A 27,692-nucleotide genomic window follows, 5' to 3' on the forward strand; every position below is an offset into this window, starting at 1 on the left:
AAATTTTGCGCCAAAAATAAGATTTTTTTTATTAAAAAACTTAATAAAATTATTTTTCATTTTTGGGTTTTTCTCGAACTTAAAATAATGATCCGCTTTTCCCACAAGTTATTAAAATAAAATTTAATGTGTAAATTATTTGAAATTAAAAATTTCCCTATTGTTATTGTTTCACTTGGGGCAAAAAAAAACGAACGATATCTTTCCTCTTAAAAAAGTCGATTTCGTAAGAGCTAGAGAAACGAGCATGCGCAGTAAACCCGAATGCTGAGTCATTTATCGAGTCGACGTCGGTGGTTTAGCGACAATTTCTCTACTCGAAATCTCTGTAAACAGTTAATTAAACGTTATTATATATGAAAAGTCAAGCGAATGAACCCATATAGTACCCCGTGAGGTAACTTGGATACGTTTTCGATACGTAATTAGTCAAGATTTTAAAGTAGTCGAGTAAACAGAACCGGAGCCAAACTTTGGACGGGATTTGGTTCGTTCAACTTGGACTAGGTATATGAAGAGACGTAAATTGCGTCTTTTAAAGGCAGCTTACGACCTTGAAGCTTATTCTTTGTTTCACTCAATCCGTCTGATGTGCGTCGAGAGTGGTAGGTGATCTTTATATCGATTGTTGGCCTGTTTATTCCATTAGCTTAATCAACGTTACTCTTCTTTATCCTTTAATCTTGTGTACGTATTAATATCTTTTTGTCGTTAATTACAAACTAACTAAATGGAAAAATTAGTGTGGAAATCGACGTATATATTTATTATCCTTGACACATTTAGGTCTCGTTCCTGATGTAACTGTATGAGAACAATATAAGAGCGCCGTCAGCTGATTTGTTTGATGTCACTCCGGAGAAGATAGCCGAAGATCTGTTGTACTGTTACCTAAAGAAGATGCTCTCGTGATGATCTTAAGATGAATTCGTGATCGGTGATGGGCTCTGAATGAATGATTTTCATTACAGAGCTGCGTGTTTATTATTTGAGCTTATACTACTGAATAGAGGAAATCGGAAGGTATCGTCTTCTTTCGTTCAAAAATAGTAAAGGAAATGTTTCGTTATAAGAAGATAATAAATTCGGACTTGCTGCAGCTGGCTTTGTTAGTCAGTCTGTTGCGGTTGGATTTGGACATGTATTTGGACGGACGATTGGAAAATCGCTTCGAGACTCACGACATCTTTCTAGGAACAAATTTAGCGTATTCGCCTACTCAATATCATCATTTACATCATTCTTACGGTGATTATGTGCATTCTAAAAGCATCGACTTAATGTACGATCGATTTTCAATATTTGCCGAGTTGAATTCTTTGGGAAGATACGATAGATTTCCGTCGTGGTCGAATGATATATTTGCTTATTTAGTAGATCAAGAACAAGTGCATAATTCTCAGCAGTCTATTCCTAATGGATCGAACGATCCTCCGGAAAGTGCAAATATTCATAATGAAGAACAAGAGATTACCCGGAATGAGGTGATTGAGAGTGAATCTACTAGTGATACTCATAGAGATTCTCAGTTTTCAACTTCTTCCAGTTCAGAACTTAGCTTTGAGGTATTTGTAAATTTCAGTATTTTTTATATAAATTTGAATATAATTATTTCTATATGATAAATTGATGATACGTCATTTGTTAGGAATATCTCTTGTTTAAATTGTTTAGTTTTTAAGTTGTAAACGAAAATTTTGAACACTTTATAATGAAACGTATATACAAAATAAATAAAATTGTCCTATATTGTTTTTGTTTATTCCACTCAGGAGTTATAATTTGTTATCTTTATATTTAACTTTGAAGTTTATTTACTTGTAAACATTATAATGAATGTTTGTACACAGTGCTATTTTTGTAAAGAAATAGGTTGGAATTTTTCTTTTGGCACAAGAAAACACTTTAAGAAGTTTTGATTGCAATTATTATACATTCATATTTTTTTATTTTATTGCTAAATTATAATTTTATAAGTTCAAATAATAATAAAAATTAAGTTAAAAATTGTTAACTTTTATATAGTTTATCTATGAAAGGTTCTCCAAGCAAATGAACTGTTTTTGCTCTAAATATTTGAAGGAAATATACTGTGTCTTATAATAGATGTGCTCTTTTATAAAAATATGACCTCCCTGATTATACAGATTTATTCCAAATTTGGCACAAAATCAATTTTTATAGGCGACTGCACTTCAAAGATTTGAGAGTAACACGTCATGAAATTGATGTTTGTTGTCATACTGGTTTTCTAAAATAAAATTATAACTCTTATTTCATCATCATAAAATAAGATTAAATTGATCACATGAATAAAAGATGACCCTTTAAGTAGAATAAAATGAGAAAAATCAATCAGTTTACGCGATGGCCTATTTTGTCGGTTAACTTTTTTTGGATCACTAATTTTGGCTGGACTCAATAAAATTAATTACAATTTCTATTACATAATACAATTTAGAGATAATTTATTGTATGAAATATATCATCATTAAAAATAAAATATAGCTTAGATTAAAAAATATTTATTTATCCACAAAGGAAAAATCTAGAATAAAATACATTACGTTAATACTGTAATCCTTCTACTGATTATAATTATTAAAGAAAATTAATGGAGAGATTGTGTTCCCGAACATTACTATAATGATCAATTATTTTGATATATAATAATTTCAAATTTTATATTAAAATAAATTTTAGAATAACTTGTTTTAACTGTGTTCTATTTTTTTAAAAAATTAAATTAAATTCTGAAAATAGTTGTTGTTATTGCTTGAAAATAAAAAGTAATGAATTAAGAAACATTTATTTTATTGAAAAAATTTTAAGAAACTTGGGCCAAATATTAAAAGAAAAAGACAAACCTTTTGTGAAATAACGTAATGATTAACTTGCTTTGAATTGTATTAAAAATAGAGTGATTTCATCATTTGATATGATGAAATTTTGTATGGATTGTTAGTCTATATGCTTTGAATTTGTTTTTGATATATTTCATCATGGGTCTGTTACTCAATAAATATATAAAAATCTATATTGAATTCAAAGTATAGTAATTGTCTGTTGTCATAGTACATTAAACTTTCTTTAAATATAATTCATTTGGTTAATGATTCTTAATAATGTTATAAAGTTAATTGTATATTTTATTTCCAAATTTCAGTTATGATTGAATTTATAATTGAGTTTACTTAATATGTTAAACTTTATTTAAACATATTTTAATTTTACAAAGATAATCATTTTTTACTATATTTAAAAAAAATTGAATCACTGACTTCAAAAATTTTTTTTAAATTGAGAGATAATTGGAAAATTCATTATTTTGGTTCATTCACCTGAATTTGGATAGAAGTTACAAATAGAAAATTATGTTAACTATTTACATGCTCAACCATCATAATTTCAGATGAATGAAATCTTTAACTGAAATAATTTGCAAACTATCAATGTTAAAAATTCAGTTCAAGAAAGTGATATTCTTAACAAAGGAAATACTTATTGTGAGTATGTAAAATTCATATATGTTTTTTATCAGAAATGATCAACTAACAAGTAAATAAACAATCTAGAATTTATTAAGCATATATAAGTTGAAAATATTTTTTATAACACACAATTCATGCATTTTTTTTTTACTCTTATTCACTATTTTATCCAGTGTGAATCATTTGTTGTTTACACTTATCTGTCAATTTTTGAGACTGTTATGTTATCTTTAGTATAAATTAGAAATCTTGGGCTTATAAAATTAATTTTGTCAATGCAGAATTTGAATTTACAAAAATTAATTTATTTGTAAAATTTTGGGTTTTTTTTTTATTGTTATACTTGTTTTCTAAAATAAATTTCCTAGAAATAGTATACAAATTACAATTTTAGACATTTGTAATAAAATAAATCTTTTTAAATTGGATGTCACGTTAGCGAGGTTGCAGCTGAAGTTTTCATTTGTAAAACATGAATGTTGAACTTTGAGCGTCTCTGTCTTGTAAGCGGTGCTCAACGTTCGACGTTTGTTTTACAGATGAAAACTTTAGCCGCAACCTCACTATTATCATTTTCCACATTATTGTTTACAGGTTTTTGTCATAAACTATCTGAAACTTGAATTCATTCCTATAGACCTATGATTAGAAACTTTATGATTTAATAATAATAATAATAATAATAATCTAACTTATAGTTTCTTTTGAATATTTAGTCTAGTTTTTATAATCTTATAAAAGAAGTAATAATAAATATAAAATGCAATATAATCAGGAAAGAATTACTCTAATAAAGTTATCTAGATATTGTAGAAAATTTTCAAAATGTTTAGATTAAATGATTTTTAAAAAAAATTATTATTATTATAGGGATGTAAAATTTCTACAACAAAATATATTAAATCACGTGATTATTAAACAAAATGTTTTAGAATATCCGAAGTAGGTCTGCTGGGCTAAAACCCAGCAGACCTACTTCGGATAATGTTTTAGAATATCCGAAGTAGGTCTGCTGGGCTAAAAGTAATAACATTTGTAATATTTTAATTTAGTTTTAAACTCCATTAAAGCATTACTTGTAAGCTTTAGTTCCACAGTTCCATTATTGTTATTAGCAAAATTAGTTTATTGTCTGATTGAGTAAATAATTTCATAGTTTATATTGATGTAGATATCTTTATCAATGTAGACAATTCTTTGCATAAGATTTAAATAATCTAGAAATTTCACACCAAATTGGTTCCATTTATTTTTTTCATTTTTGACTCTGTTTTGCATGATTGGTTCTATTGTTAATTAATGATAAAGTTGGAAGAGGATAAAAGTTGAAAAATTAATTGAACACAAAAATATTTAGAATTAAAGAAATCTGTTATAGCTTTCAAACTTTAAATGGAATTAAATTAATAAAACAAGAATCACTGTTTTATATAACTACACCTTTTAACCAACAAATATATTTAAGAAAACAACAAAACAAACTTCTTCAATCTGTTAAACTGTTTTCTCAGGTTACAGCTTCAAACATTAAACAGTTAAGAGAATTTGAATGGAAAGTTCAACATTTGATCAATATTTCAAAAACACTTGTTTCATTATTTTATTAAACATATTTGCTGGTTAAAAGGTGTACAGTTGTTTCTAGTGGTGATTTCACTATCTGTTTACTGAGTTGGAATTGAACCACTGTTTTATTTAGCAAAACAAAATAAATGTTCAGAAGTTCTCTAATCCTATAAAATGATAGAAATAGTACTGTAAACACCAACTGTACCAGAAAACTGGAACTGTATATGCAGATAAGAATTACAGTAATTCTTGTCTACAAATAGTACTATGCTTGCTTTGGATACCAAAATGATTTTATTTACATTTTTAATTTTCCAATCCTAATTTTATAATTTAAAATTTTTACAGATAACAAATTGTTTTTCATTACATTATTATTATTTTATTTTGTTTATTCATTTTAATAAAAAGAATTATATAGATACACGTTAAATTTTAATTTAAACTAATATTAATAATTTAATTTATGAAAGCTTTTAAAAAATGAACAAAAAATGTATTTTTTATATAGTTTTTGAATAGACATTACTATTAAATTATAAAACTTTGATATTTTAAGTAAGAACTTTTTAAATATCATTTTTATATTTTCAAATATTTGTGTTTCATTTTACTTGTAAACATATAATGATAAATCTTTAATAAAATTATATATGTGTTTAAAAAAATTATAATACTTTATCCTCTGTTTAAAAATAACTATATACCGTATTTTATGGACTATAAGACGCACCTTAATTTTTAAGAAATTTAAAAAAAAAAAATACCTATAAGACGCACTTGAATTTTGGAGGCAATTTTTCAAAGAAAAAAGTGCGTCTTATAGTCTGTAAAATACGGTATATATTTATAAATTATATATTAATATAATATACATAATTTATTGAATATATTAACAAAACTATATTTATTTTTACTTTTTTTTAATCTTGAAAAAAAGAAAACAACTGAATTTATCATATTGGCATTAAGCAAGCATTCAGAATACAATTATACTTATATGTTTAAAAGTATTTTTCTACTATCAATATTATATTTCAGTGTTATGAAATCAATTGTTATCAGTATTTCTTGGATGTTAGTTTGAAAGTAATGCAATATCTTAACTTTGTATTTTTAAAAATGCTGTTAAAGATTTAAAAATTAGATTATTTTTCAATCAGTTTCATTTTTTAGAATAGACGTACTAAAATTGTAATTTTCTATTTATAAATTACTTAGACTTATAATTCCTTCATATAATATTTATATCATTTATTTAGTTTAAATGCATTTTTTCTTATATAAAGATTATTGTTAATTTTTTGGAGTGAGATTTGTTTATTCAATGCTTATTGAACATAAACGTACTCAGCAAAAAATATAAACTCCAATAACCACCACCTTATAAGTTGCTGAGGGAATTTTTAATTAAGAAAACAAACGTTTTCGATCTATTCCATAGATCATCTTCAGGTTTAAACTGACGAACAAAAATAATTCCAAAGAATGGAACACAAAATATTTAAATTCAAAAAACCCGACAACGGAGCAACTAATTAAAATTAGAATTAAAGCGCAAAAAATACCCAAATGTAAATTAACAAACACACAACAATATTAAAGTTATTAGTACACGCAAAAAATCATTTAACAGATAATAAAATATTAAGGTTCTCCAAATACGAAACACATCGCAAATCATGAGCCATTTGTAAGTCTCTTAATTGCAAATTTCCAATCTGACGGTAATCCCTCAGCGTCCCTGGCGTTAATGCATCTATTCTCGAGTCTACTCTTGTAAATTTCTATTTTTTCTGCCGTCTTTGCTAAAGTTGGAGAATATATTTGTTTGACGATTTCCGCCTCTTCCCATCCAACGACGAATCCTTCGGCCTGGGCCATCTGGGCCAGAACAGTTGCGTTAGAACTTTTCCTTACATCATATTTTTGCTCTTTGATTCTTACACCTAGGTTCCTTGTTGTAACCCCTATATACTCCTGTTTTAGTCCTAATTGCTGATTTTCATAAGGGATCCTATAGACCCCAGCTCTATCCTCTTTCTTAATCTTCCCTTTATCAGTTCTCAGAATTTTGTAGAGGTTCGGGGCTCGTTTGAAGATCAATGTTGATTTTTTAATGTCCGCTATCTCCTTCATAATGCCCCGTACATTTTTGTTGAAAGTAAACTTGGTATATCCACTAGGTCTTTGTTTAGAGGTTCTTGTGTCACTCTTTTCAAACTTCCTCACGATACCATTAATTACGCTTCTTCTGTAGCCCAAGCTCTCTGCTATTCGCATGATCCTGTCGATCTCGTTAACCCTGTCCATAACGTTATCGCAATAAGTAAAAGCCCTCCTGACTAAGGTACGAAAGGCTGCCAATTTATAACGAAATGGATCATTTGACTGTGGCGGGATGTAGAGTGGGCTATGTGTGGGTTTAGTATACACTTTAGTGGATAGATGCCCTCTCTTAAAAGTGATATTGATGTCTAAGAAGTGTACCTCCACTGAACTTTTTTGCTCTAGTTTCAGACGTAGGCCGTCTTCGTTATCGTTAATTCTTTCTATAAAGGTACTAATTCCTCGATTACTTCTCCAAATTGTGGAAAAAATTAAAGCCCCTACGTTTTTCTTAGAGAAAAAGGTTGCACGGTTATCTTTCCTCCCTACTGGAAGACAGTATATTGGTTGCAAAGGATCCTACGGTAGTAGTTAAAGAGTTGCAAGACATAACTCTGATGGATGAGGAAGTGGGTACTATATTAGATTACGAGAGTATGTACCCATCCGTAAAAATTGAGTCCTGTTTGGAAGCGCTAATGGAATCCTTATTTAAAGTAAACCCAGAGTTGTTACACCACAGGGACGATGTCTTGGAGATGGCTAACCTGGTATGCTGTGAATCCTTCTTTGGCTTCGAAGGCCATACTTACAAACAGAATAGGGGAGTTCCTATGGGAAGCCCTATGTCGGGGCTTCTGTGCGAATTAGTGGTTAAGAAAATTGAAGAAAAGGTTCTGCACAGCTTCAGAAACAGTATAGTTTACTACAAGAGATATGTTGACGATATCCTTATAATTTGGAGAAGTAATCGAGGAATTAGTACCTTTATAGAAAGGATTAACGATAACGAAGACGGCCTACGTCTGAAACTAGAGCAAAAAAGTTCAGTGGAGGTACACTTCTTAGACATCAATATCACTTTTAAGAGAGGGCATCTATCCACTAAAGTGTATACTAAACCCACACATAGCCCACTCTACATCCCGCCACAGTCAAATGATCCATTTCGTTATAAATTGGCAGCCTTTCGTACCTTAGTCAGGAGGGCTTTTACTTATTGCGATAACGTTATGGACAGGGTTAACGAGATCGACAGGATCATGCGAATAGCAGAGAGCTTGGGCTACAGAAGAAGCGTAATTAATGGTATCGTGAGGAAGTTTGAAAAGAGTGACACAAGAACCTCTAAACAAAGACCTAGTGGATATACCAAGTTTACTTTCAACAAAAATGTACGGGGCATTATGAAGGAGATAGCGGACATTAAAAAATCAACATTGATCTTCAAACGAGCCCCGAACCTCTACAAAATTCTGAGAACTGATAAAGGGAAGATTAAGAAAGAGGATAGAGCTGGGGTCTATAGGATCCCTTATGAAAATCAGCAATTAGGACTAAAACAGGAGTATATAGGGGTTACAACAAGGAACCTAGGTGTAAGAATCAAAGAGCATAAATATGATGTAAGGAAAAGTTCTAACGCAACTGTTCTGGCCCAGATGGCCCAGGCCGAAGGATCCGTCGTTGGATGGGAAGAGGCGGAAATCGTCAAACAAATATATTCTCCAACTTTAGCAAAGACGGCGGAAAAAATAGAAATTTACAAGAGTAGACTCGAGAATAGATGCATTAACGCCAGGGACGCTGAGGGATTACCGTCAGCTTGGAAATTTGCAATTAAGAGACTTACAAATGGCTCATGATTTGCGATGTGTTTCGTATTTGGAGAACCTTAATATTTTATTATCTGTTAAATGATTTTTAGCGTGTACTAATAACTTTAATATTGTTATGTGTTTGTTAATTTACATTTGGGTATTTTTTGCGCTTTAATTCTAATTTTAATTAGTTGCTCCGTTGTCGGGTTTTTTTGAATTTAAATATTTTGTGTTCCATTCTTTGGAATTATTTTTGTTCGTCAGTTTAAACCTGAAGATGATCTATGGAATAGATCGAAAACGTTTGTTTTCTTAATTAAAAATTCCCTCAGCAACTTATAAGGTGGTTATTGGAGTTTTATTTAATGCTTATTCACATATTTCCTATAGTATGGGAAATACAGTAGAGCGTCGATAACTGGAACCAATTGGGGACTGGGGTCGTTCCAAGTAGTGATTTTTTCCAATTTCCGATTATGTACGAAAAAATATATTAACCTGTCCGATGTTCAAATTTTTCTCCGTTGCGTATCGCTTCCTGTTGAATTTTTCTCCGTTGCGTGTCGCTTCGTGTTGAATTTTCGTCGATTTTAAGCCTAACGAAAATTTTTATAATAATAATCGAGGTTATCGTATCGTTAAAAATTATTTCTTTATTTTGTACAAACAAAATAAATATATTGAAGAATATAAAAACATGAAAATTATACTTTAGAAGTAAATTTAGTATCAAAAATGTTCGATTCAGCACGACACAGTCCGACTGAAAATCGTTCCAGTTTCTGGCCATTTCAATTACCGACGTTCCAATTTTCGACGCTCTACTGTATGTGAATAAGCATGAGTCACTTATTTATTTTTAGAAGTAAAGCAAAAAAAAATAAAATGCTTTATAAATAAAAAAATAATTTTTATACAGTTTTCTTAATATAAATAATTAAATTTTACATTTTAGTAAGAACTATAATTACAGGTATCCCTCTTATAACGGTAATTATGTTCTGAAAAAGTGTCATGTTATGCAAATCCATGCAATATGAAACAAAGGAATAATGCAAAACATAGGGTTATGTTCCAGAAGTTAGCAAAAGTATACTATTCTTTTTTGTTACTAAGAGAAATATGTTTTATTAAAATAATTGATAATTTATTTTTAATCAATAATTAATTAACAATCATAATTAAAAATACTGAATTGAAATTAGCATTTCCATTATTTCTTATGGTGGAAATTTATACTTGGTTTTGGTGTAACCCAGTCACCCTAGTGATGTTTTCCAAATAAAATTAAAGTAGTACAAAATGTCTATTTATCTATTTACCAATGAATTTAAATGAAATAAAATTAAATAAATGAAAATTCTGATTTGGTTATTCCTGAAAACTCTTTACTGAACTAACACTTTCGACCTCAAGTTAGGCTTTTATTAGGTTCAAAAAACCAAAATGAATGTTCTCTATAATGAAAATTCGAATGCAAATATATTTCAGTTCAGTAAAATTTACTGCTGGAAAGAATGGGTGTCTGGTTGCAAGTTTTGATGTTTTGTTTTATGCAGTAAGTTGTTCAATATAAAAGCATTATTAACATGAAATGAGTAGAGCAAATACATAAGTTTTCAGACATTTTTTTATATTATATGTTGTTTTTTTACCATTAAATAAACATTCATAAGCCTGATAGTTATGTATTATAGCACAGTTATATATATATATAAGAAAAAAAATTATTTAAGATAATAAATAAGCAGAAAGCAAGTGAAATAAAACTGATTTTTAGTTACTGTAATTATAATCACTGATAGAAGGAATAGTAATGTAAAGATAAACTTTATTAAACAGTACAACTATGATAGACTGAATAGTACTACCTCCACAGAATGAAACAAAGAAAGGAAAACTGGACCCTACAAGTCATCTAATCAGAGCTTGTGTAAATTTCAGACTCATTTCACTCAGTATTAGAATATTTTGTTTTAAATATTAGTCAGCACTTGTATGAAATACTTCATTTTGTAAGTTGGGGAGATAGAGAAAATAAAGCAACCAATTGTATTGAGTTCTCATATATCAAGTACTCATAAATTGGGGTTGTACTGTAAAACAATAAAATGTATTTATTAATACTAGTTTTGATAAAATAGTTATGGTAAGTGAACATAGATAATTTTAATTGATTTGATTACAAAATTAACTAAATATCAAAGTGAAATTCACAATTTCTTTGTGATGTAGATTAACATAACTCATTAAATTTAGTTAATTTTATAAGTACCTTTAGTATGAATTAAAAAAGTATAGATTTGGACACTTCTTCAGGTTTTTTATTGACTAATCCATTGTATTAGTATAATAATTTCTTTTCTTAATTTAATGAAATATGCTAACACTGTAACAATTGTTTCAGGAAAATCCAATAATTTTCCTTTTCAGATTTTCTTGAAAGTGCAGTGTGCTCAACAACCCAATACTTTTATAAATGTAATGGGAATTTCATCAAAGGAAATATTTCCAAGAACTTGATTTATATTTCAACCATTCAAATGCTTATGATTGATATTATATAAAAATAGCATTTTATACCTGATTAAAAGAAATAATGTGAATTTAGAGAAGAATAAATGAACTGCATGATTTATTCTTTTCATTTTTAAAAGCGTTTTTAATGGTATATTTAATCAATATTGGATTAGATGTTTTTAAAAAATTAAGAATTAATTATTTCTAGGAAATAAGATTAAATCAGAATCTGTAAAAAACTTAGTAGGGTGTTATTGTTATACAAGCAAATCTTACCAAAAATTATTGTTACATAAATATTTATTTTATATAATAATTTTTATTACACAAATAACTTTATGTAAAACTACTATTTGTATTTTGGAAACAGATGTTTATTATTGATTGCATGCATTAGAGTAATATTGCAGTTGTCATTTCATTGTAACTGTACATCAATCTTTGAAACAGAGATAAAGACACAAAGACATTTTTTTTTAACTTAAAAAACTTTAAAAAATATATATATATTTTTAAATTTATGTATATCAACATACAAACACGCATGCTTATATTGAAAGAGTTAATAAATAATCAAAAAATTTGTAATACAAGCATTATTATTTCATATTAAGATGTGTTAGATTTCATTAATATTATTTATTGAAAGTCTGAGTAGATAAAATTACTACTATAATATTTAAAATTACAGTTTTATAAATAATAGAACATTGTTAGTAAACTGAATGTTGAATATGTTTGGTTTTTTATATTTCAGCTATACTAAATTGGTTTAAAATATATAAACTTAAACAAGTATAAAAAATTTAAATTGTAATAATTCAGTAGAGACCAATTAATTTTTCAAGCTATATGAAGTATTTAAATTATTAATTATTCTATTTTTAAATTATATGTAATAAGAATTAAATGTAATGTATAATTTAATGCTTGAAGAAATTAGTAAATGAGGCAAAACTTAATAATCCTTGAATGTAATTGAAAGAAACTAAATTCGTGTGTAATTTTGAACATAAGATTTTTTACCCTAAAACTTTGGCTATAGATTCTCCTCGTGTATTATTAATATAAAAGCTGTCGTCTCTGTGTGTGAATTCCTTATAACTCCTGTAATTATTGTCCAATCCTGATAAAATTTTGTTATATCTGGGCAGTTGCTAAGTATTTATTTCCAAGTCTATAAAATTTACAACTATATGTCGACCTCTAGACAATGTATGAGGTGCGAGGTGAAGACACGATCAAGCAAAAGCAAAAGTGAGGGTCTGACGTCACATAGGTTGGGGAACCAGTGTTGCCAACATCTGCATACTAAAGGAAGACAGTAAGTAACCTGTTAAGACAATAAACTGTTAACTCAATGTAGTATATAAAGAAAGATTTTCATATTTTTTTAATACAGTATAAAGACCATCACCCGTTTGTGTGTGTAAGTGAATTCTCTGTAACTCCTACTATTTTTGTCCACTCCAGGTGAAATTTTGTTTAGTTGCTCTTTGGTACAACAGATAGCATAAACTACTTAATTTATAGAAATATTAGCAACTCTTCTTGAAACTAAATTTCTTGAAATCTCTACTCTTCTCAATTCTTCAATCTCTACTTTTTCAAAAAGTATTCTGTCATGCTTAATGGGGGAATTTCTAGTAGCTAAAAAAGCAAAAATTATAAAGGAATTATAAGTTACTCTTGCGTAGAGGCTGTAACCTGTAGCCAAGGTATTAGGTACAACTCCAGAATAAAAACTGATAGGAAAGGAACTGCATCAGAAATAACATTATTTATGTAAATTTCACTGTTTTATGTACTAGAGTTAATTGTATGCCAGTTTGTTAGTTGTTATAGTCTATTTTCACAAATGCTTTAAAATTATCATCAGTATATCATTGTATTATTACCAGTATATTTTATTGCATTTTTCTTTTATACAGTTTTTATTGGTAATCATGTTTTCCGTGTATTAGTTGCCCTCTGTGCATAAGCTACAAATGATGAATTTTACAAATATAAGCTTGCATATGCTGTGGGGTATAGCAAATGTTTTACAGTAATTTGATTAATTGTTTGCATACATAATGAAACAGTTATGCAATAGCAAAAAGAAATGTGATAATCAGTGAATTACTTATTATTTTTTCTTTTATCATCGTCTTGTTATATTTATTGGCCATTATTTCTACTTCTTATACATGAATGCCAATATTAAATAAAAATAAATTCTAATTTTTTAGAATATAATAAAAATACTAATTAGTAATTATTAAGTCATTAAATAGCATATATATTGCAGAAAATTGCTTAATTTTATAAAATATGAGGAGTTTAAATATGAATTATTCTGATATCTGTAGTCTGTAATTTTTATGTTTATATTAGCATTTATTTATTTTTTATACAAAATTTTTTATATAAATTTAGTTTCAAGAAAACTTATTCTAACAATTGCCTTAATCAGTTAATAAATAACACCGTTAAATTTATCCGTTAATAATATGATAATTTATTGTTTATCAGATTCTGTTGTATAAATGTAAAATAGCTTTGCTTTGATGATAAAATTCCTTTCTTATATTATTATTGTTAGCATTTATTCATAAATGAAAGTTTGAATAAAATGTTTCTCTACAGTTAAATGTCTTATAAGTTTTTATATATTTTTATATTTGTAGAAACTAAACATATTGTAAAAATGATCAGAATAATAAGACATTTTTAGTGTAATGAGGTGGTTTATCTATTTTATATTATTGAACATTATGAAAGATGAAATCATTATATTAAATGTGTATTTTTATTTGTTAACGTATATTTTTCCATCATTAATTTTACTGTTTAATATTGATTTTATACATTAGAATAGTTATTATAATTACTTAGATTTATTTACTAGTACTGATTATAAATATATAATTAAAAGTATTATTTTGTTTTATATTAAAAGATACTAAAGATGAATGTATATCTGACTAGAAAATTTAGCAAGAAAGAATATAAGTTTTCATAAATTTTTTGATATAATACAAGTCTGAATTTATATACTTAAATAACAGCTTCATAATATAAGAAGAAAAATCAATATTCAGAAGAAATGAAGTTATAAAAATTGGATATAAAAAGTTAAATTGATCAAATGTTTATATTTTAATTTGAAATTATTATCTTATCATGGATTTGTCGATTTAAAATACAATTATGTCAAATAAATAATAATGGATCTATTGTTGTTGTACTGCTGTAACTGTATCTCATAATCATTTTTACATTACATTATTTACTAATGCAAAGTCAAATTTTAACTTATTTTAAGATTTGTTTTTAAATATAATACTGAATTAATTAAAATTTTTAATTATAGGTTAATATAATAGTGATACAAAAGCAAAAGTTCTCTAAATAGTAGTGTATAAGGAATGTAATGTAATGCTATATAATACTTCACTTAAATTTATTATTTATGAATAATGACACATGAAGATGTAGAAAGGAAGTTTACAGCTGCATTATTTAAAGTAACAATTGAACAAAACATTTTATCAAAAATTCAGTGTTATATTAAAATTTACAATTTTTAATTATTCAATGTAGTATAAATTTATTCTGTAATAATTTAAGCATTTTTAAAAAAAATCTAATATAACAATAGTTCACTTATTTGTTTTTTGTTTGAGGAATGAATTACAAAAATTATTCTTAGTATTTTTGGAATTAAATATTTTTCTTTTTAATTCAGATAGGATGAAGGCTTGGAATAAAAAATAGTAAAGGGTATTTTTAAATAAAATGAATGTTTATATTACAGTAATGTAATATAAATGATGATATTTTATAAATTATCGTTATTAAAACAAAAATAGATAACTTTTTATTGATACATACTTCATAAGATAAGCTTAAAGTACTTTTTAAAATGTAGTCAAGCTTCCAGTAACGGTCACTTCTAAATGGTATTTATTTTTTTTCGGGCCCATTTTTTTAACAGATATAAAAACAAAATAATCTCCAAACAATAGTCACTTTCAAAAATGGCCTCGGCCACTAAAAATTTTTTTCAATTTTTCATCAACAATCACTGCCTTCAAAATGACACAGAAAATAATAGTCCACTGTATAAAACTAGTCATTATTGATAAGACGGCCAGTTTTTTCATGTTGGTAATTTTCTTAGAAAAAATAGAGGACTAACTACATTTAACATTACATACAATCTCAAAAAACTTTTGTACAAAAGACCTCAAATGTGCAGAGAATTCCTAAAAACATAAGACATGTAGCATACAGTAAAAAGTTGATCCGACTTACATTAAAACATGTGAAGAAAGAATAGTGCTTCCTGCCAGTGGTGATGATTAAAAAGTTTAATATCATGGACTGACTACACTTTAGGTGTTTTTTTAAGAATTTTTTAAATTATCACTGTTTGCAGAGGATACGTGTTTCCATCTTTTTACATATTTTAACATAGGTTATAGCTTACAGTTAAACATTGATATACATTGTTTTAGTTCTCAGCACATTAGAGAATTTAGAGAATTTCATTTAAAATGGACGTCATCAGACACGTTACAAAGGATGCAGAATGAAACATTAAATGGATGAAAATGTTAGTATTTAGTAAATTGCTTGAAGTTTTTAACTGGTATTGGTGTCTATGTGAGGTTTTCTAAAGTATAACCAGTTTTTAATGTGGAAACTGTTGTAATAAATTAAATTTTCCTTCAATTTACATGACCTGTGCAATTTTCAGCTTGCCTGCAAACAAAAGAATTTTTTTTTTTTTTTTTGTTTCTGTTACTCTTACTCAGACTTTGAATATATTTTAATATTTGAGATTAAAAGCTTTCTTTTTATTTGAACATTTTCCTATAAAAATAAAACATGTTTAAATATTGTTTTTATAAATTTAATAATTGAGTTCATTTTGAGAGTGAATTTAAATATGAATGTCTCAGTTTAAAAACATCAGTACTTACAGAAGTCAAATTTAATTGTTTAGTTAATATTTTCTGCAGTTCCTGGTTCTATCTTTAGATTTTAAAATTAGCAGAATATATATTTGAAAAGTTTAAAATTTCAAATGCTTATTTTATTTTTGATGATTTAAATATTACATTTAGTTTAAGTTCATGCTTATGTTATGTAAATGAATAGTGATCTCATATAAAATACTAAATATAACTTCATCAAATATCTGATATACTTAATACTCTGATTATATTCTATTAAACTTAAGATTTAAAGACAGCCAAGAAGTTCTGATGATAAGAATTTAATACAGTAGAACATTATCTGAAAAATCTGTTAATTGAAATCAACTTCAGAGAATACTAATTCCAGAAATTACAAGGTTTTTATGCAGTAACAATTGATAGATCCACTATTAAGCTATCTCATTATAATTAATTTTACTATTAAGTATTTTATATTTTGAATTCAAAGTTTCCTCAGTACACTGTACATTGAAATGAAAGAATGGTGCTTGTTTTTAATAAATTTTACAATTTTTTTGTAGTTGTACATCATTTGTATATATAAAATTTCTGTGTTTTAATCAGTTTTTACTATTTTACTAGAATTAAAATTAATATTTTTACTTTATTCGTGATATTTATCTTATTAATCTTTCTCTACTAAGTGTGATCGATTATCTAAAAAATCAGTTATCCAGAAATTCCTGCTTTGAATATTTCCAATAATTGATGCTCTGCTGTAATTATAATTGACTTTTATAACTTTTATGGTTTATAAAATGAGATATTTTTTAAAAAATTCATTTTAAAATCAGCAATACTCATAGAAGTCAACCTTAGTTTTATAGATAGAGGATGGATTTTTGTTTTTGACTTATGTGTGAGTACTTTCAGAAATTATTTCAATTAAATGTTAGCAGTTTTTAAATTTGGAATTGTAAAACAGAATTTAATAATTATTTTTTATGAATTTTATTTAAGAAAATTTAAATATTTTTGTAAATGTAAGTTGAGAAATAACTAATTTGATATAAAGAAAATAAAATTCGCTATATATTCAGTATTTTTGTTTCAAATCATGTATGAAAATATTGATTTTGTTGCTATTAATATTGCAATAATATAAAGATTATTTTTTTTTAAATAGTTTATTTTTAGTCATTTATTGAACCTAAATAATTTTGATGTGGATTTGATGTTTAGTCTGCAAAATTTACTTGAAGCTTGTGAATTCATTTCCAAGAGTGCAAGGATTTATGATTAATGTAGATGTATAAAATATATGATAATATCTTTTGAGATATAGGACATATAAAAATAGCTTCTAGTTTTTTTCAAATGAATTATAAAAACCTATGTTAATGTTTAATTCAAAGCCTGTATGCATGTTTGTACAGTACTGTACATTACAGTTAATGCATACAATTAATAATAAGGTAATACACACTTATTAAGTTAATATACTTTTATTAAAATGAAGTTAATAAAAGGATTTTTTGTAAAAAAAAAAAAATAAGTTTTTTTCCAAGAACCTTTAAACAAAATTTTATTTAGAAGGAAATACAAATTTAATTGAAACCTAATTTATTAAAATATTTGAAATTGATAGTATTTATTAGAATTTGGATGGAATAGTTTAATTGAAAACAAAGAAGAGAGTTTAAGCTTAGGGATTTCCAGAATATATAAAAATTGATTATCTGTGTTAAGTTTTAACTCAAAATTTTTAGTTGTTAACTAACAGATTAGAAAGTTTTCGTAGTGTGAAAGCAAAATATAATTTTTTTTAGTTTTATTTCATTTAAAAAGAAAAAAAATGACTTATAAGAATATGAAAGATATCTACCAAAAGTTAATTTAAAAATATTTCTTTAACCCTTTTCTTGTTTTTCCCTGAAAGCTCTAATTACAAAAAGTATTTAAAGTGTTAGTTTAAAAAAAAAAAAAAAAATGAAGTTGAAACTTTTTAAGTCTTTGAAGATACATTCTTTTAACCTATAAACATTTCAGAGAACATTTATTCCAAAATTGATTTAAGAGTTTTGGATTCAGTGTTACAAGATATAAACTTATCAATTTATATTTCAAATTAAACATTAAAATTGAAAATACATTTATTTAAAACTTCTTACTATTATTATAAATATTTAATACTTATAAATTTTAAAAATACTGTAAATGAAAGATTTAAAAATAATAGTAGTTCTTAGAAGAATTTAATCTTTGGCAGAATATCTAAGATTCTATTATTTTCAGCTGATGCAATTATAGTAGTGGTAGCCAATTTTCAACATTGCTGTTAATTATGCAATGCCCATTTTGTCACTGTTATTGTTTAAAGAATATAACATTTTGTATATTATTTATAGAATATATTACATAAATAATGCACAAAATATAATAAGTCTTCTAATCAGAAATACTGGAGTGAGAAATGAACTGTCACAAGCAAAACCTTTTTTTTACCAGTATTGAACTAAACAAAACTTATGAATGTTTTTGGCCTTCACCAAGGCCTGCTTCGGGTGCTGAACTAAACTGGCTTTCTACTTGGACCGTTAGAACGATGTTGTTTGATTTTACCCTTTTGCCTGATTTCAAATTCCTTGAACAGGTATCTCCACGCAGGCGCAATAGTCTCACCATCTTTAAAGTTAATACAGTTGGCTTTATAAATCTCCAAGGCCTCTGGGTGACGAATATGATCTATTTGAAAGGTCTGTCTAATTAATCTGGTGTTCTGGTAAAATAGGTTTTGCTTGTGACAGTTCATAATGCACAAAATTTTATATATTATGAAAATCAAGTTTTATTTGATAATTGAAATCTGTATGAGATTATATTCTATAAAATGTTAAGAGGATATCTTTATTTTTGTATAATGAAATATCTGAAAAACCTATTACATAAAAATTCCATTTTCAACTAAATTTTTACTTATTATTTCACTTCAGGTTTGAATATTTTAAAAGCATTTTGTACTATTTTCTTAAAAAGCAGATGGTTTGCATTTATTTAAGCTAGAAAGAACAGTATTATTTAGTGTGCATTATTGAATGCTACAATTTAATAATAAATATATTATGAATTTGAAAAATGAAGCAATTTAGTAAAATCTTACAGGCAATTATCTAGAGTGCACAGAAAAGACCTAAGTCATTCAAGTAACTTTTGGACAAAAATAGTTACAGCTATGGAACTGAGGTATTGGTATTATAAAACGACAGTCTGCCACCAGATTAGACCAATGGCAATACTCGTAGTGGTCAAATTTGGAAGTTGGTATTCCTGTCTATGAAACCATGAGAGATACAGAAACAAGTAAATGAGAAAATTGCAGAGTATCACCAAAGAGTTTGAAGATGCTCTGCAACTTTTTCTCTTTTTTTTTTTTTTTTGTATTGCTCAGTTTCTAAGAACTTACAAACGATCAATGACTAGGGGTGCTATCATCAATCTCATCTGGTAGCACGATCATTTCAACCTATCAATATTTCATTTCCATAACTCTAGATATTTTGTTCAAAAGTTATTTGGATGATTTGGAACTTTACTGTGCACTCTGTATATTTGTTCTGGAAAGTTTATATTGATAAAATAAATCTTGTTAAATTTTAATATAAATATTCTCTCTAGTATTTTGTTAAAAAAATAATAAAGACTAGTGAGTAATGGGAAATTAAAAGCTTAATATGTTTCTTAATTACCAGAATGTAGAATAGAAAAAATGTGATAAAAAAGAATAAGAAACATCACAGTTATCTAAATTACATATATTGAATTATTGAAAAATGTTATTAATCAATATGCTTAGTTTGTTTTGAAAATAAGAACAAGTATAAATTACAAATCTCATGGTAAAAAGTTCAAAAGCAAAGTTCCTGTCAAAGCTTCTTTGTGTAGATAACAACCTGTATGTTGATATATGTTATTTTGCACAAATTTAATACTAACATCTATGTAAGCTATTACAGTATATTTATTACTTTTCATCATTCTTCTTTTCTATGTTTGGTTTGATGGTTATAAAACACACAAAACATTTTTATTTTCTCCTAGAAACATTTTTTACTCCATATATGTATGATTTAATGAAAATATGCATTTATATGTCATAGTAATTTTGTAATATGCACAAATAATAAATGAAACTGTATTCAATGAGTTTCAAACTTTATTTCACTTGTTGATAATTTAAAATTAATTTTTCAGTAAAAGCAATGACAAATGCAGAAAAAACATTATATTCAAGTCAGTGCAGAAAAGTTTTATAAGTTAGTAGCTTGATTATTAACACCATTAATTGATGCAGCAATAAATTTAAAAAAAATCATATGTAATTGCATTAAAATAGTTAATATTAGAATTTTGTATAAGCATTGAACCTTGACCTGCAAAACATTTGAGATTAAAAAAGTCTCAGATGTTATTTCTAGGATGTTAATGATTTCTCAATAAATATAATTTTCAAGGAAATCTCAAAAAGTTTCATTGTGTATCTTGCAAACTTCCTTGAAACTGACTAGTTAGAGTAATTTTAAAACAGCCTCTGAATAGAAAGTTTCTTAAGCTTTTTTAGAATGACCAAAATATCCTTTAAAATGATTTAAGTTAAAAAAAGATGCCAAGTGATCTGCTAGATTTTTATTTGGCTATATTAACACTAGTTAATAAGCCAAAACAACGAGCAATTTGGCTAGAGGTAGACAGTTAAGCAGCCATCTCATGACAAATTTAATAATTATAAACATAAATTTACAAATATACACAAATTTAGCCCAATCATTTATGGCAGTTGTTGGTGTATTAAATATAAATTTTTAATACAACAAAAAACACACCTTTAAAAATCCATCAAAGAAAATTTACTTTGCTGGATTTTTAAAGGTGTGTTTTTTGTTGTATTTTATTTATCCAGTAGATACAAAATATATAAATTTTTAATTTAGAGTACTCTAGAAGAAAAAACTCATTATGTAAACTGTAGTGCAATTTGTGTTAGTTAGTTATACTACTTGGACCTCCATTTGATTTTCATCTTCAGAGCTATTAATTAACTAAGTAATTTAGATATAATCATACTGGTCATTTATGGTGATGACAGGGGATGACTTAAGTCCATGGCCCTTCCTGGCTCTGTTATATTAATTAGCTTTAATATAGCCTGATAAAAATCCTGCAGATCATTTGATATTTTTAAAATATTGGGTTATGTATGTTGTTACAAAAAGATGTTAAAACATATTAAATTATTAGAAAACTATTATTATGTATCTCAAACTGTTTCTTTTAAAATAGTTTAAGTTCTAGTAGAACTGTTTTGGATTGGATGTGCATGTATGCATGCATGCATACATAAACACATTGTTTAAAGAAGCCACTAGGAAAAATTGAAAATAGTTTTTAGTTTTATCCTAGAGTCTAAAAATACTAAGTTCAAGGAATCAAAATAAAATTAAGTTTCTATGAAATTACACAGCCCATTAAAGCTTTAAAATAAATTTTATTTAATTATACTAATTGATCATTAACTTTCTATGTATTAAAGTGAATCATAACATACAGAAAATTTTTGTCCTTTGGAACCAGTTAAAATATACTGGTTCCAGAGATAATTAATTTTTTTTGAAACTTATAAATGAAATTTTATAAATCAAAGGATGGTTTCAGATGAAATATTTTGGAAATGTAATAAATTAATAGGGAGTTGTAATTAAAATGATAATCTTTGCAAAATTATATTCATAGACCAAATACTTGTTTATAGGTTGTTTGTTTAAATACATACTCATAAGGTTTTTCACTAATTATAAATTAATAAAATATAATAATTCTAAACTAATGTAATGTTTGTGTTACATAAATTTAAAAATAATTATAAATTAAAAATTCTTTGTCTTGAATATCATTATTAAATTAATCCTAAGAGTTTAAAGTCGACGGCCGGATGGCCGAGCGGTAAAGGTGGCAGCCTACCGCTCTGGGGGACCCGGGATCGAATCCGAACGGGTCGAATAATCCCAGGAATTTTTCGGGGGGTGGTCCGTTCGGATATGTCGGGCCCCGTCCCTCACCACCCGGTCGCCCCATTGTGGGCCTGGCCGAACCCATAATGGGCCTACTAAAAGAGGCCCTCTTAGTGCCCACAGGGCGGTAATGTTTGTGTTACATAAATTTAAAAATAGTTATAAATTAAAAATTCTTTGTCTTGAATATCATTATTAAATTAATCCTAAGAGTTTAAAGTCATTAAAATCAAAATTTATTACATTAATTATGGCTATTGAATTTTGAAAGAATTTAATCATTTTATATACTGTATATACCAGCATTTAAGGTGACTTTTTAAAGTGTCTCCTAAACATAGGGGTCAACTTATATAGTGGATATAAAACACACAGAGAGGTAAACAAATAGAACAACACTGTTAATAATTGCTATGCATCAATTAATGTAACTCCAACAAGCCACCACCAACATTTTCAACTAGAACTCATATTTGATGAACGTATTTAACATAGAGATTAATATATTAATAAAATTTTAAAGTATAAATGAACATGATACTATACATTTCCAAGAGCGTATACACTAATTGTATATCACTGATGTAAATGGCAGAGCATATGCAAAGGCACACTAGAGAACTATTATATATCATATGTAGTAGTACTATTGTGGTACTATGTTACATAAACTATTAAAATTTTATTGAAAGTGTTGATTCTTGCTTGTTTGTTTTACCAATCGATCTTAATGAGTACTTAGAGTTCTTGCCAAGATAACTTAAGATTTTTAGTGGTTACTGTGTCCTACATATTTCCTGTTTCTCACATCCCTTTCTATATGACCTATATAATATATTTATCTTATAATGAAAGATATTACAGTTAGCATTATAATAAAACTACACCATTTTCATCAAATAAGTTTTTGACCTAGACTACTGTGTATTGTATTCACGTTTCAATTCTGGCTATCAGTAGCCTATCATATATTTATGGGTTGACGTATACAGTATGCCAGATAACTTATAAGCTGGCATAAGGTAACTATTTTTATATAAACTTTAAAAATTTGTATTAATTCATAAATTACATTATTTTTCCTGCATTTTATGAGCTTATGATATCACATAAAATGTGTATATTAATATTAATAATGTCTGTTTATAAAAATGGATGATAATTTTAAAAATTAATAGTGGTTTTTCCTTATACAAAGATTATTTCTTAATTAAAAAAAAATCTAAATTGCCACATATTTACAAAAAGAAATTCTTATTAAGAAACCTTTAAGCATTAAAATTTCTGAATTCCATCATTATATGAAAGTCAGAATAACTATTTTGCAATGGGAATATTATTAGAGAAATCATTTTATGATGAATTTAGTCATATCATTATATTATTTTTATATGTTTCTTTGTTGGTTTATAAAGTTTAATTAATTCTAATTTATTTCATTTATGATTAGGATATGAATTTAATTGAAATTTTATGGAAGCAAGATATTGATCTTGGAATAACTAAAGATGCTTTTGATTGCCGAGGAGGTGGAGAAGTGAGCAAAACAAAACAGAATGAGAATTCTGTAAAACCAGAGGTAAGAAATAAAATACATTTTAAATTAAATTCTTTGCTTTAATTAAACTAATTATGTACAGAATTTTCTGTGCATAATTAGTAAAACCGAAAATGAAAAGTGAAGAAAAATTAATCATAAAAGTGTAGTCTCAGCAAAAACTCAGCAATTATAATTTATTGTATAAATTATAATTGCTGAGTTTTTTAAATAATTCAATTATTGCATGTACTATAAAATTGAGAAATACTTAAAAACTATGCCAAATGAATATTAATTAATCAATATATATGTCTTTCGGTGTTAATATACCTCAATTTTTATGCACACAAGTACTTTCAACATTGAATAAATGTCTGTCTTCAGATGAAATAGAATGAAATTTTAAGAATAAAATTTAACAGATACATTAATGAGTTTTAAATAGTTCTTATTGAATTTTGCACTTACCTGATGATTTTCAAAGAAAATGTATAAAATTAATTTTGAAGGCAAGTGAAATTGATATGATATGAGCTATATATAAAAGATAGAAGAGGAAACACCGAGGAAATATAAAAACATAAAGAAATTAAATATATAAATTACAAAGTAAAATTTTGAAAAGCGACAACCATAAATCTGGGATTCCAAACGTAGGCTTATTGCAAGAGCTTGATGTTGTTATATAAAAAGTCTACCAGAAGAAAATAACTTTAAGATCTATACATTGTTTGAGTAGGGAAACTTCCGACCATAATGGTATAAAATTATGTTCCAATACTTTCCTGGGGAGGTCAATGGAAAGCCTACTGTTTAAGATGTTCTTCAAAATGACATCTTAAACAGTAGTTTAACTTTCTGGTTCCTATATAGAAAATTTTTTAATCAGAACTTGAACCTTGCATAGGGATCATATAGACCAGCGGTCTGCTACCTTTCTGACCTCACGGACCACTAAACTTACAATTTTGAATCCTGCGGACTACTATCATGAATTTTTTTAAACGATACAAAATCTGTAAAATAATGATCATAAAAGTTCAATTTTACTATATTAATATGAAATTTGCATGTTTCATTATAACAAATTAATGCAAGCCTAAAGTTCATTTGCTACTTGTTTGAATTAAGTTTATGGATTCTTAGCGCTTTCCACGAAGGATGACAATCGCACTCACAATATCGTTTATTGTTCATTATTTATTGATAACAGTCGCTTCGTATTTGGTTTTAGATTTGAATAAAAAACCCCAATGAGTGAAAAAAAGCAACTAAGCATTTTGCATTTCTTTTGTAATACTGCGCATAACTTTCAGTTGATCAATGTCCAAATTTCTCCACAGACCATGAAATTTTCTTGTAGACCATCAATGGTCCATGGACCACCGGTTGCCAACTACTGATATAGCCAACTTATTTCAGCTCAAAAAATTTATCTCTGTCATTACATATAATTCTATGCAGAGATAACTGGGGTTTGATAGGAAGAATTATTCCATATATTCTGTTCTAGTTATTCTTATAACAGCTTTTATTAAACATTTATGAAAGCAGTTATAAGAACATAATTTGTCCTTTTGAAAAATTTTAGAACATCTAGAACAGGCTATTTGAATAATCTTGAATATATTGAAGCTCAGTAAAACTATAATTCTTATTAGAGAGCTTGCGGCCAACGTTTTCATTGCAAAGCGTGTATGTCAGACATTCAGCACCGCCTTCCTGTAAGCCTAGAAGTTTGACAATGGCATTTGGAGCATCAGTGGAATCGTGCTCAACATTCCAAATGCCATTGTCAAACTTCTAGGTTTACAATGGCGGTGCTGAACATCCAATGTATACATCTTTGTGATGAAAACGTTGGCCACAACCTTTCTATTATTTCACCTTCAGAAGGCCTCTGAATGAAGCCAAAAAATTTATGGTTGAAAATGTTAATGTGGTGGAAGTTGTGTATTAAGTGTAAATTAATTAGAAATTAAGTAAATTTTCATTATTTAGTATAAATTTTTAACGAATTTGTAACAAAAAGATAGATAGTAAAGAGGCTGAACTGGAATATAAGAATATGAATGTAAAGTCAAAGAAAAACATGAAATAATAATAAAATGTATTTGAAGACAATATAAAAACAACATACATTACTTACCTATTGTAAATGCATACAATAAAAAAATAACTAAATAAAACCAAATGACATATTTCATGATAGACAAATCAGAAATACACTATTTATTAATTCCATACAAGTTATTTGAGAAATTTGAGTTAAATATGTTGTATATGAAAGTTTCTAATTTAATATTTAAATGCATGTGAAAGAAAATAGAATATTATTTTATATAAATTACATATTACATTATAACCACTTTCATAAAATGTTTGATGAAAACAGTTATAAGAATAATTAATTGAATATGAAACTAAAACAATTATTCAGTTATTGAATTAAAGATTATTGTAGTATCAGTTTCTAATTTAAAAATACTGAATTTTGATTTAAAATTAATCATGGATTATGAATACAAATGTTAGAGAAGAAAAATATTGAATATTTAATTAATAATAAATAATTATTAATTAATTACACCTGCTTTCTAATTTATAATTGTATTAGAAGGATAACATTTTTAGATATAATCACTATAAAAATTAGAGATTGTTCTCTAATAAAAAAAAATCTTTTATTAGAGAACAATATTAATATTTATTTTAATTTACTGTATTCATTTATTTTGAACAAAAAGTTTATAATTAAATTTTTAATCCATCAGAAGGAACCCACAGAAGAACCGCAAATACCACCACCTTTAGATCCTTGGGAAGGCATTGATTATACAATTGATGGAGAAACTGGTCAGTTATCAACATTATCATCTTTTTAAAAATTTTACGGTAATATATTGAATTTTTTTAATATTAAATATTTATCATAATTTAAACTTTAGGAGAACATATTATATTGGAAAGTTCTGAAAATCAAGGCTTGGATGCCACAAATTCTGAAAATTGCACATTAAATGATTTGGATTTTCAGCAATTGGCAGAAGAGTTACAAAATATACCTCTGGATGAGGCTTTATTTTTATTTAATGACAGAAAACCAGATGACGTATCAGATGAAAATGTACCAAAAAGTAGTAATTTTGAAGCCACATTTCCAGAATTGAGATATGAAAATTTTTCATCAGATATTAATATGACTCTTGGTGATTCAAACAATGAATGTTTAATTAATCAAATGCAAGATCTAGAATCTCTTCTTGAGAAAACTATTGAAGAAAACAATGATATTAATCAGGTATTCAAATTTAAAGTAAAATTTTATATGCTTATTGTTTTATTATTGTATTTTGTCTTTATAGATATGTTATAAATTTTTATTATGTTTTAATATATAAATTCTAATGAAGTTGCCAATTCAAAAACAGTATAATGAAATTTGACTTTGTTCTAAAAAAAATTCAATTTTATTTTATGTGCATATTATACTGGATCTCCACTTAGATATATCGTAAAAGAAAAATTCATAACATAATAGCAGTTTTGAAATTTATAAACCAAGTGTATTTTGGCACATTGTACCTGTGCAGAAAGTATCTATCTGTCTACTGCATTACTGGAGATTTATTCTTCCAGATTTAGAAAAC

The 27,692-nt window shown here is 26.6% G+C and overlaps 1 protein-coding gene across 2 annotated transcripts in view; it reads left to right on the plus strand.

Annotated features, from left to right (window-relative positions):
- cnc (cap-n-collar) overlaps window positions 1-27,692 on the plus strand; it is a 58,895-nt gene that overhangs the window by 18,272 nt on the left and 12,931 nt on the right. Inside the window, exons 1-5 of one of the 2 annotated variants that reach the window (XM_067280315.1) lie at window positions 223-605; window positions 787-1,565; window positions 23,953-24,081; window positions 26,817-26,898; window positions 26,991-27,343. In XM_067280315.1, the coding sequence (XP_067136416.1) occupies window positions 1,059-1,565; window positions 23,953-24,081; window positions 26,817-26,898; window positions 26,991-27,343 (1,071 nt within the window). In that variant the 5' untranslated portion in view covers window positions 223-605; window positions 787-1,058. Of the gene's footprint in view, window positions 1-222; window positions 606-786; window positions 1,566-23,952; window positions 24,082-26,816; window positions 26,899-26,990; window positions 27,344-27,692 lie in introns of those variants that run through there. The other variant, XM_067280325.1, reaches the window with a different exon arrangement.

Source organism: Centruroides vittatus, unplaced genomic scaffold, assembly GCF_030686945.1.
Source record: "Centruroides vittatus isolate TY-2023 unplaced genomic scaffold, ASM3068694v2 contig_12, whole genome shotgun sequence".
NCBI lineage: Eukaryota > Metazoa > Arthropoda > Arachnida > Scorpiones > Buthidae > Centruroides > Centruroides vittatus.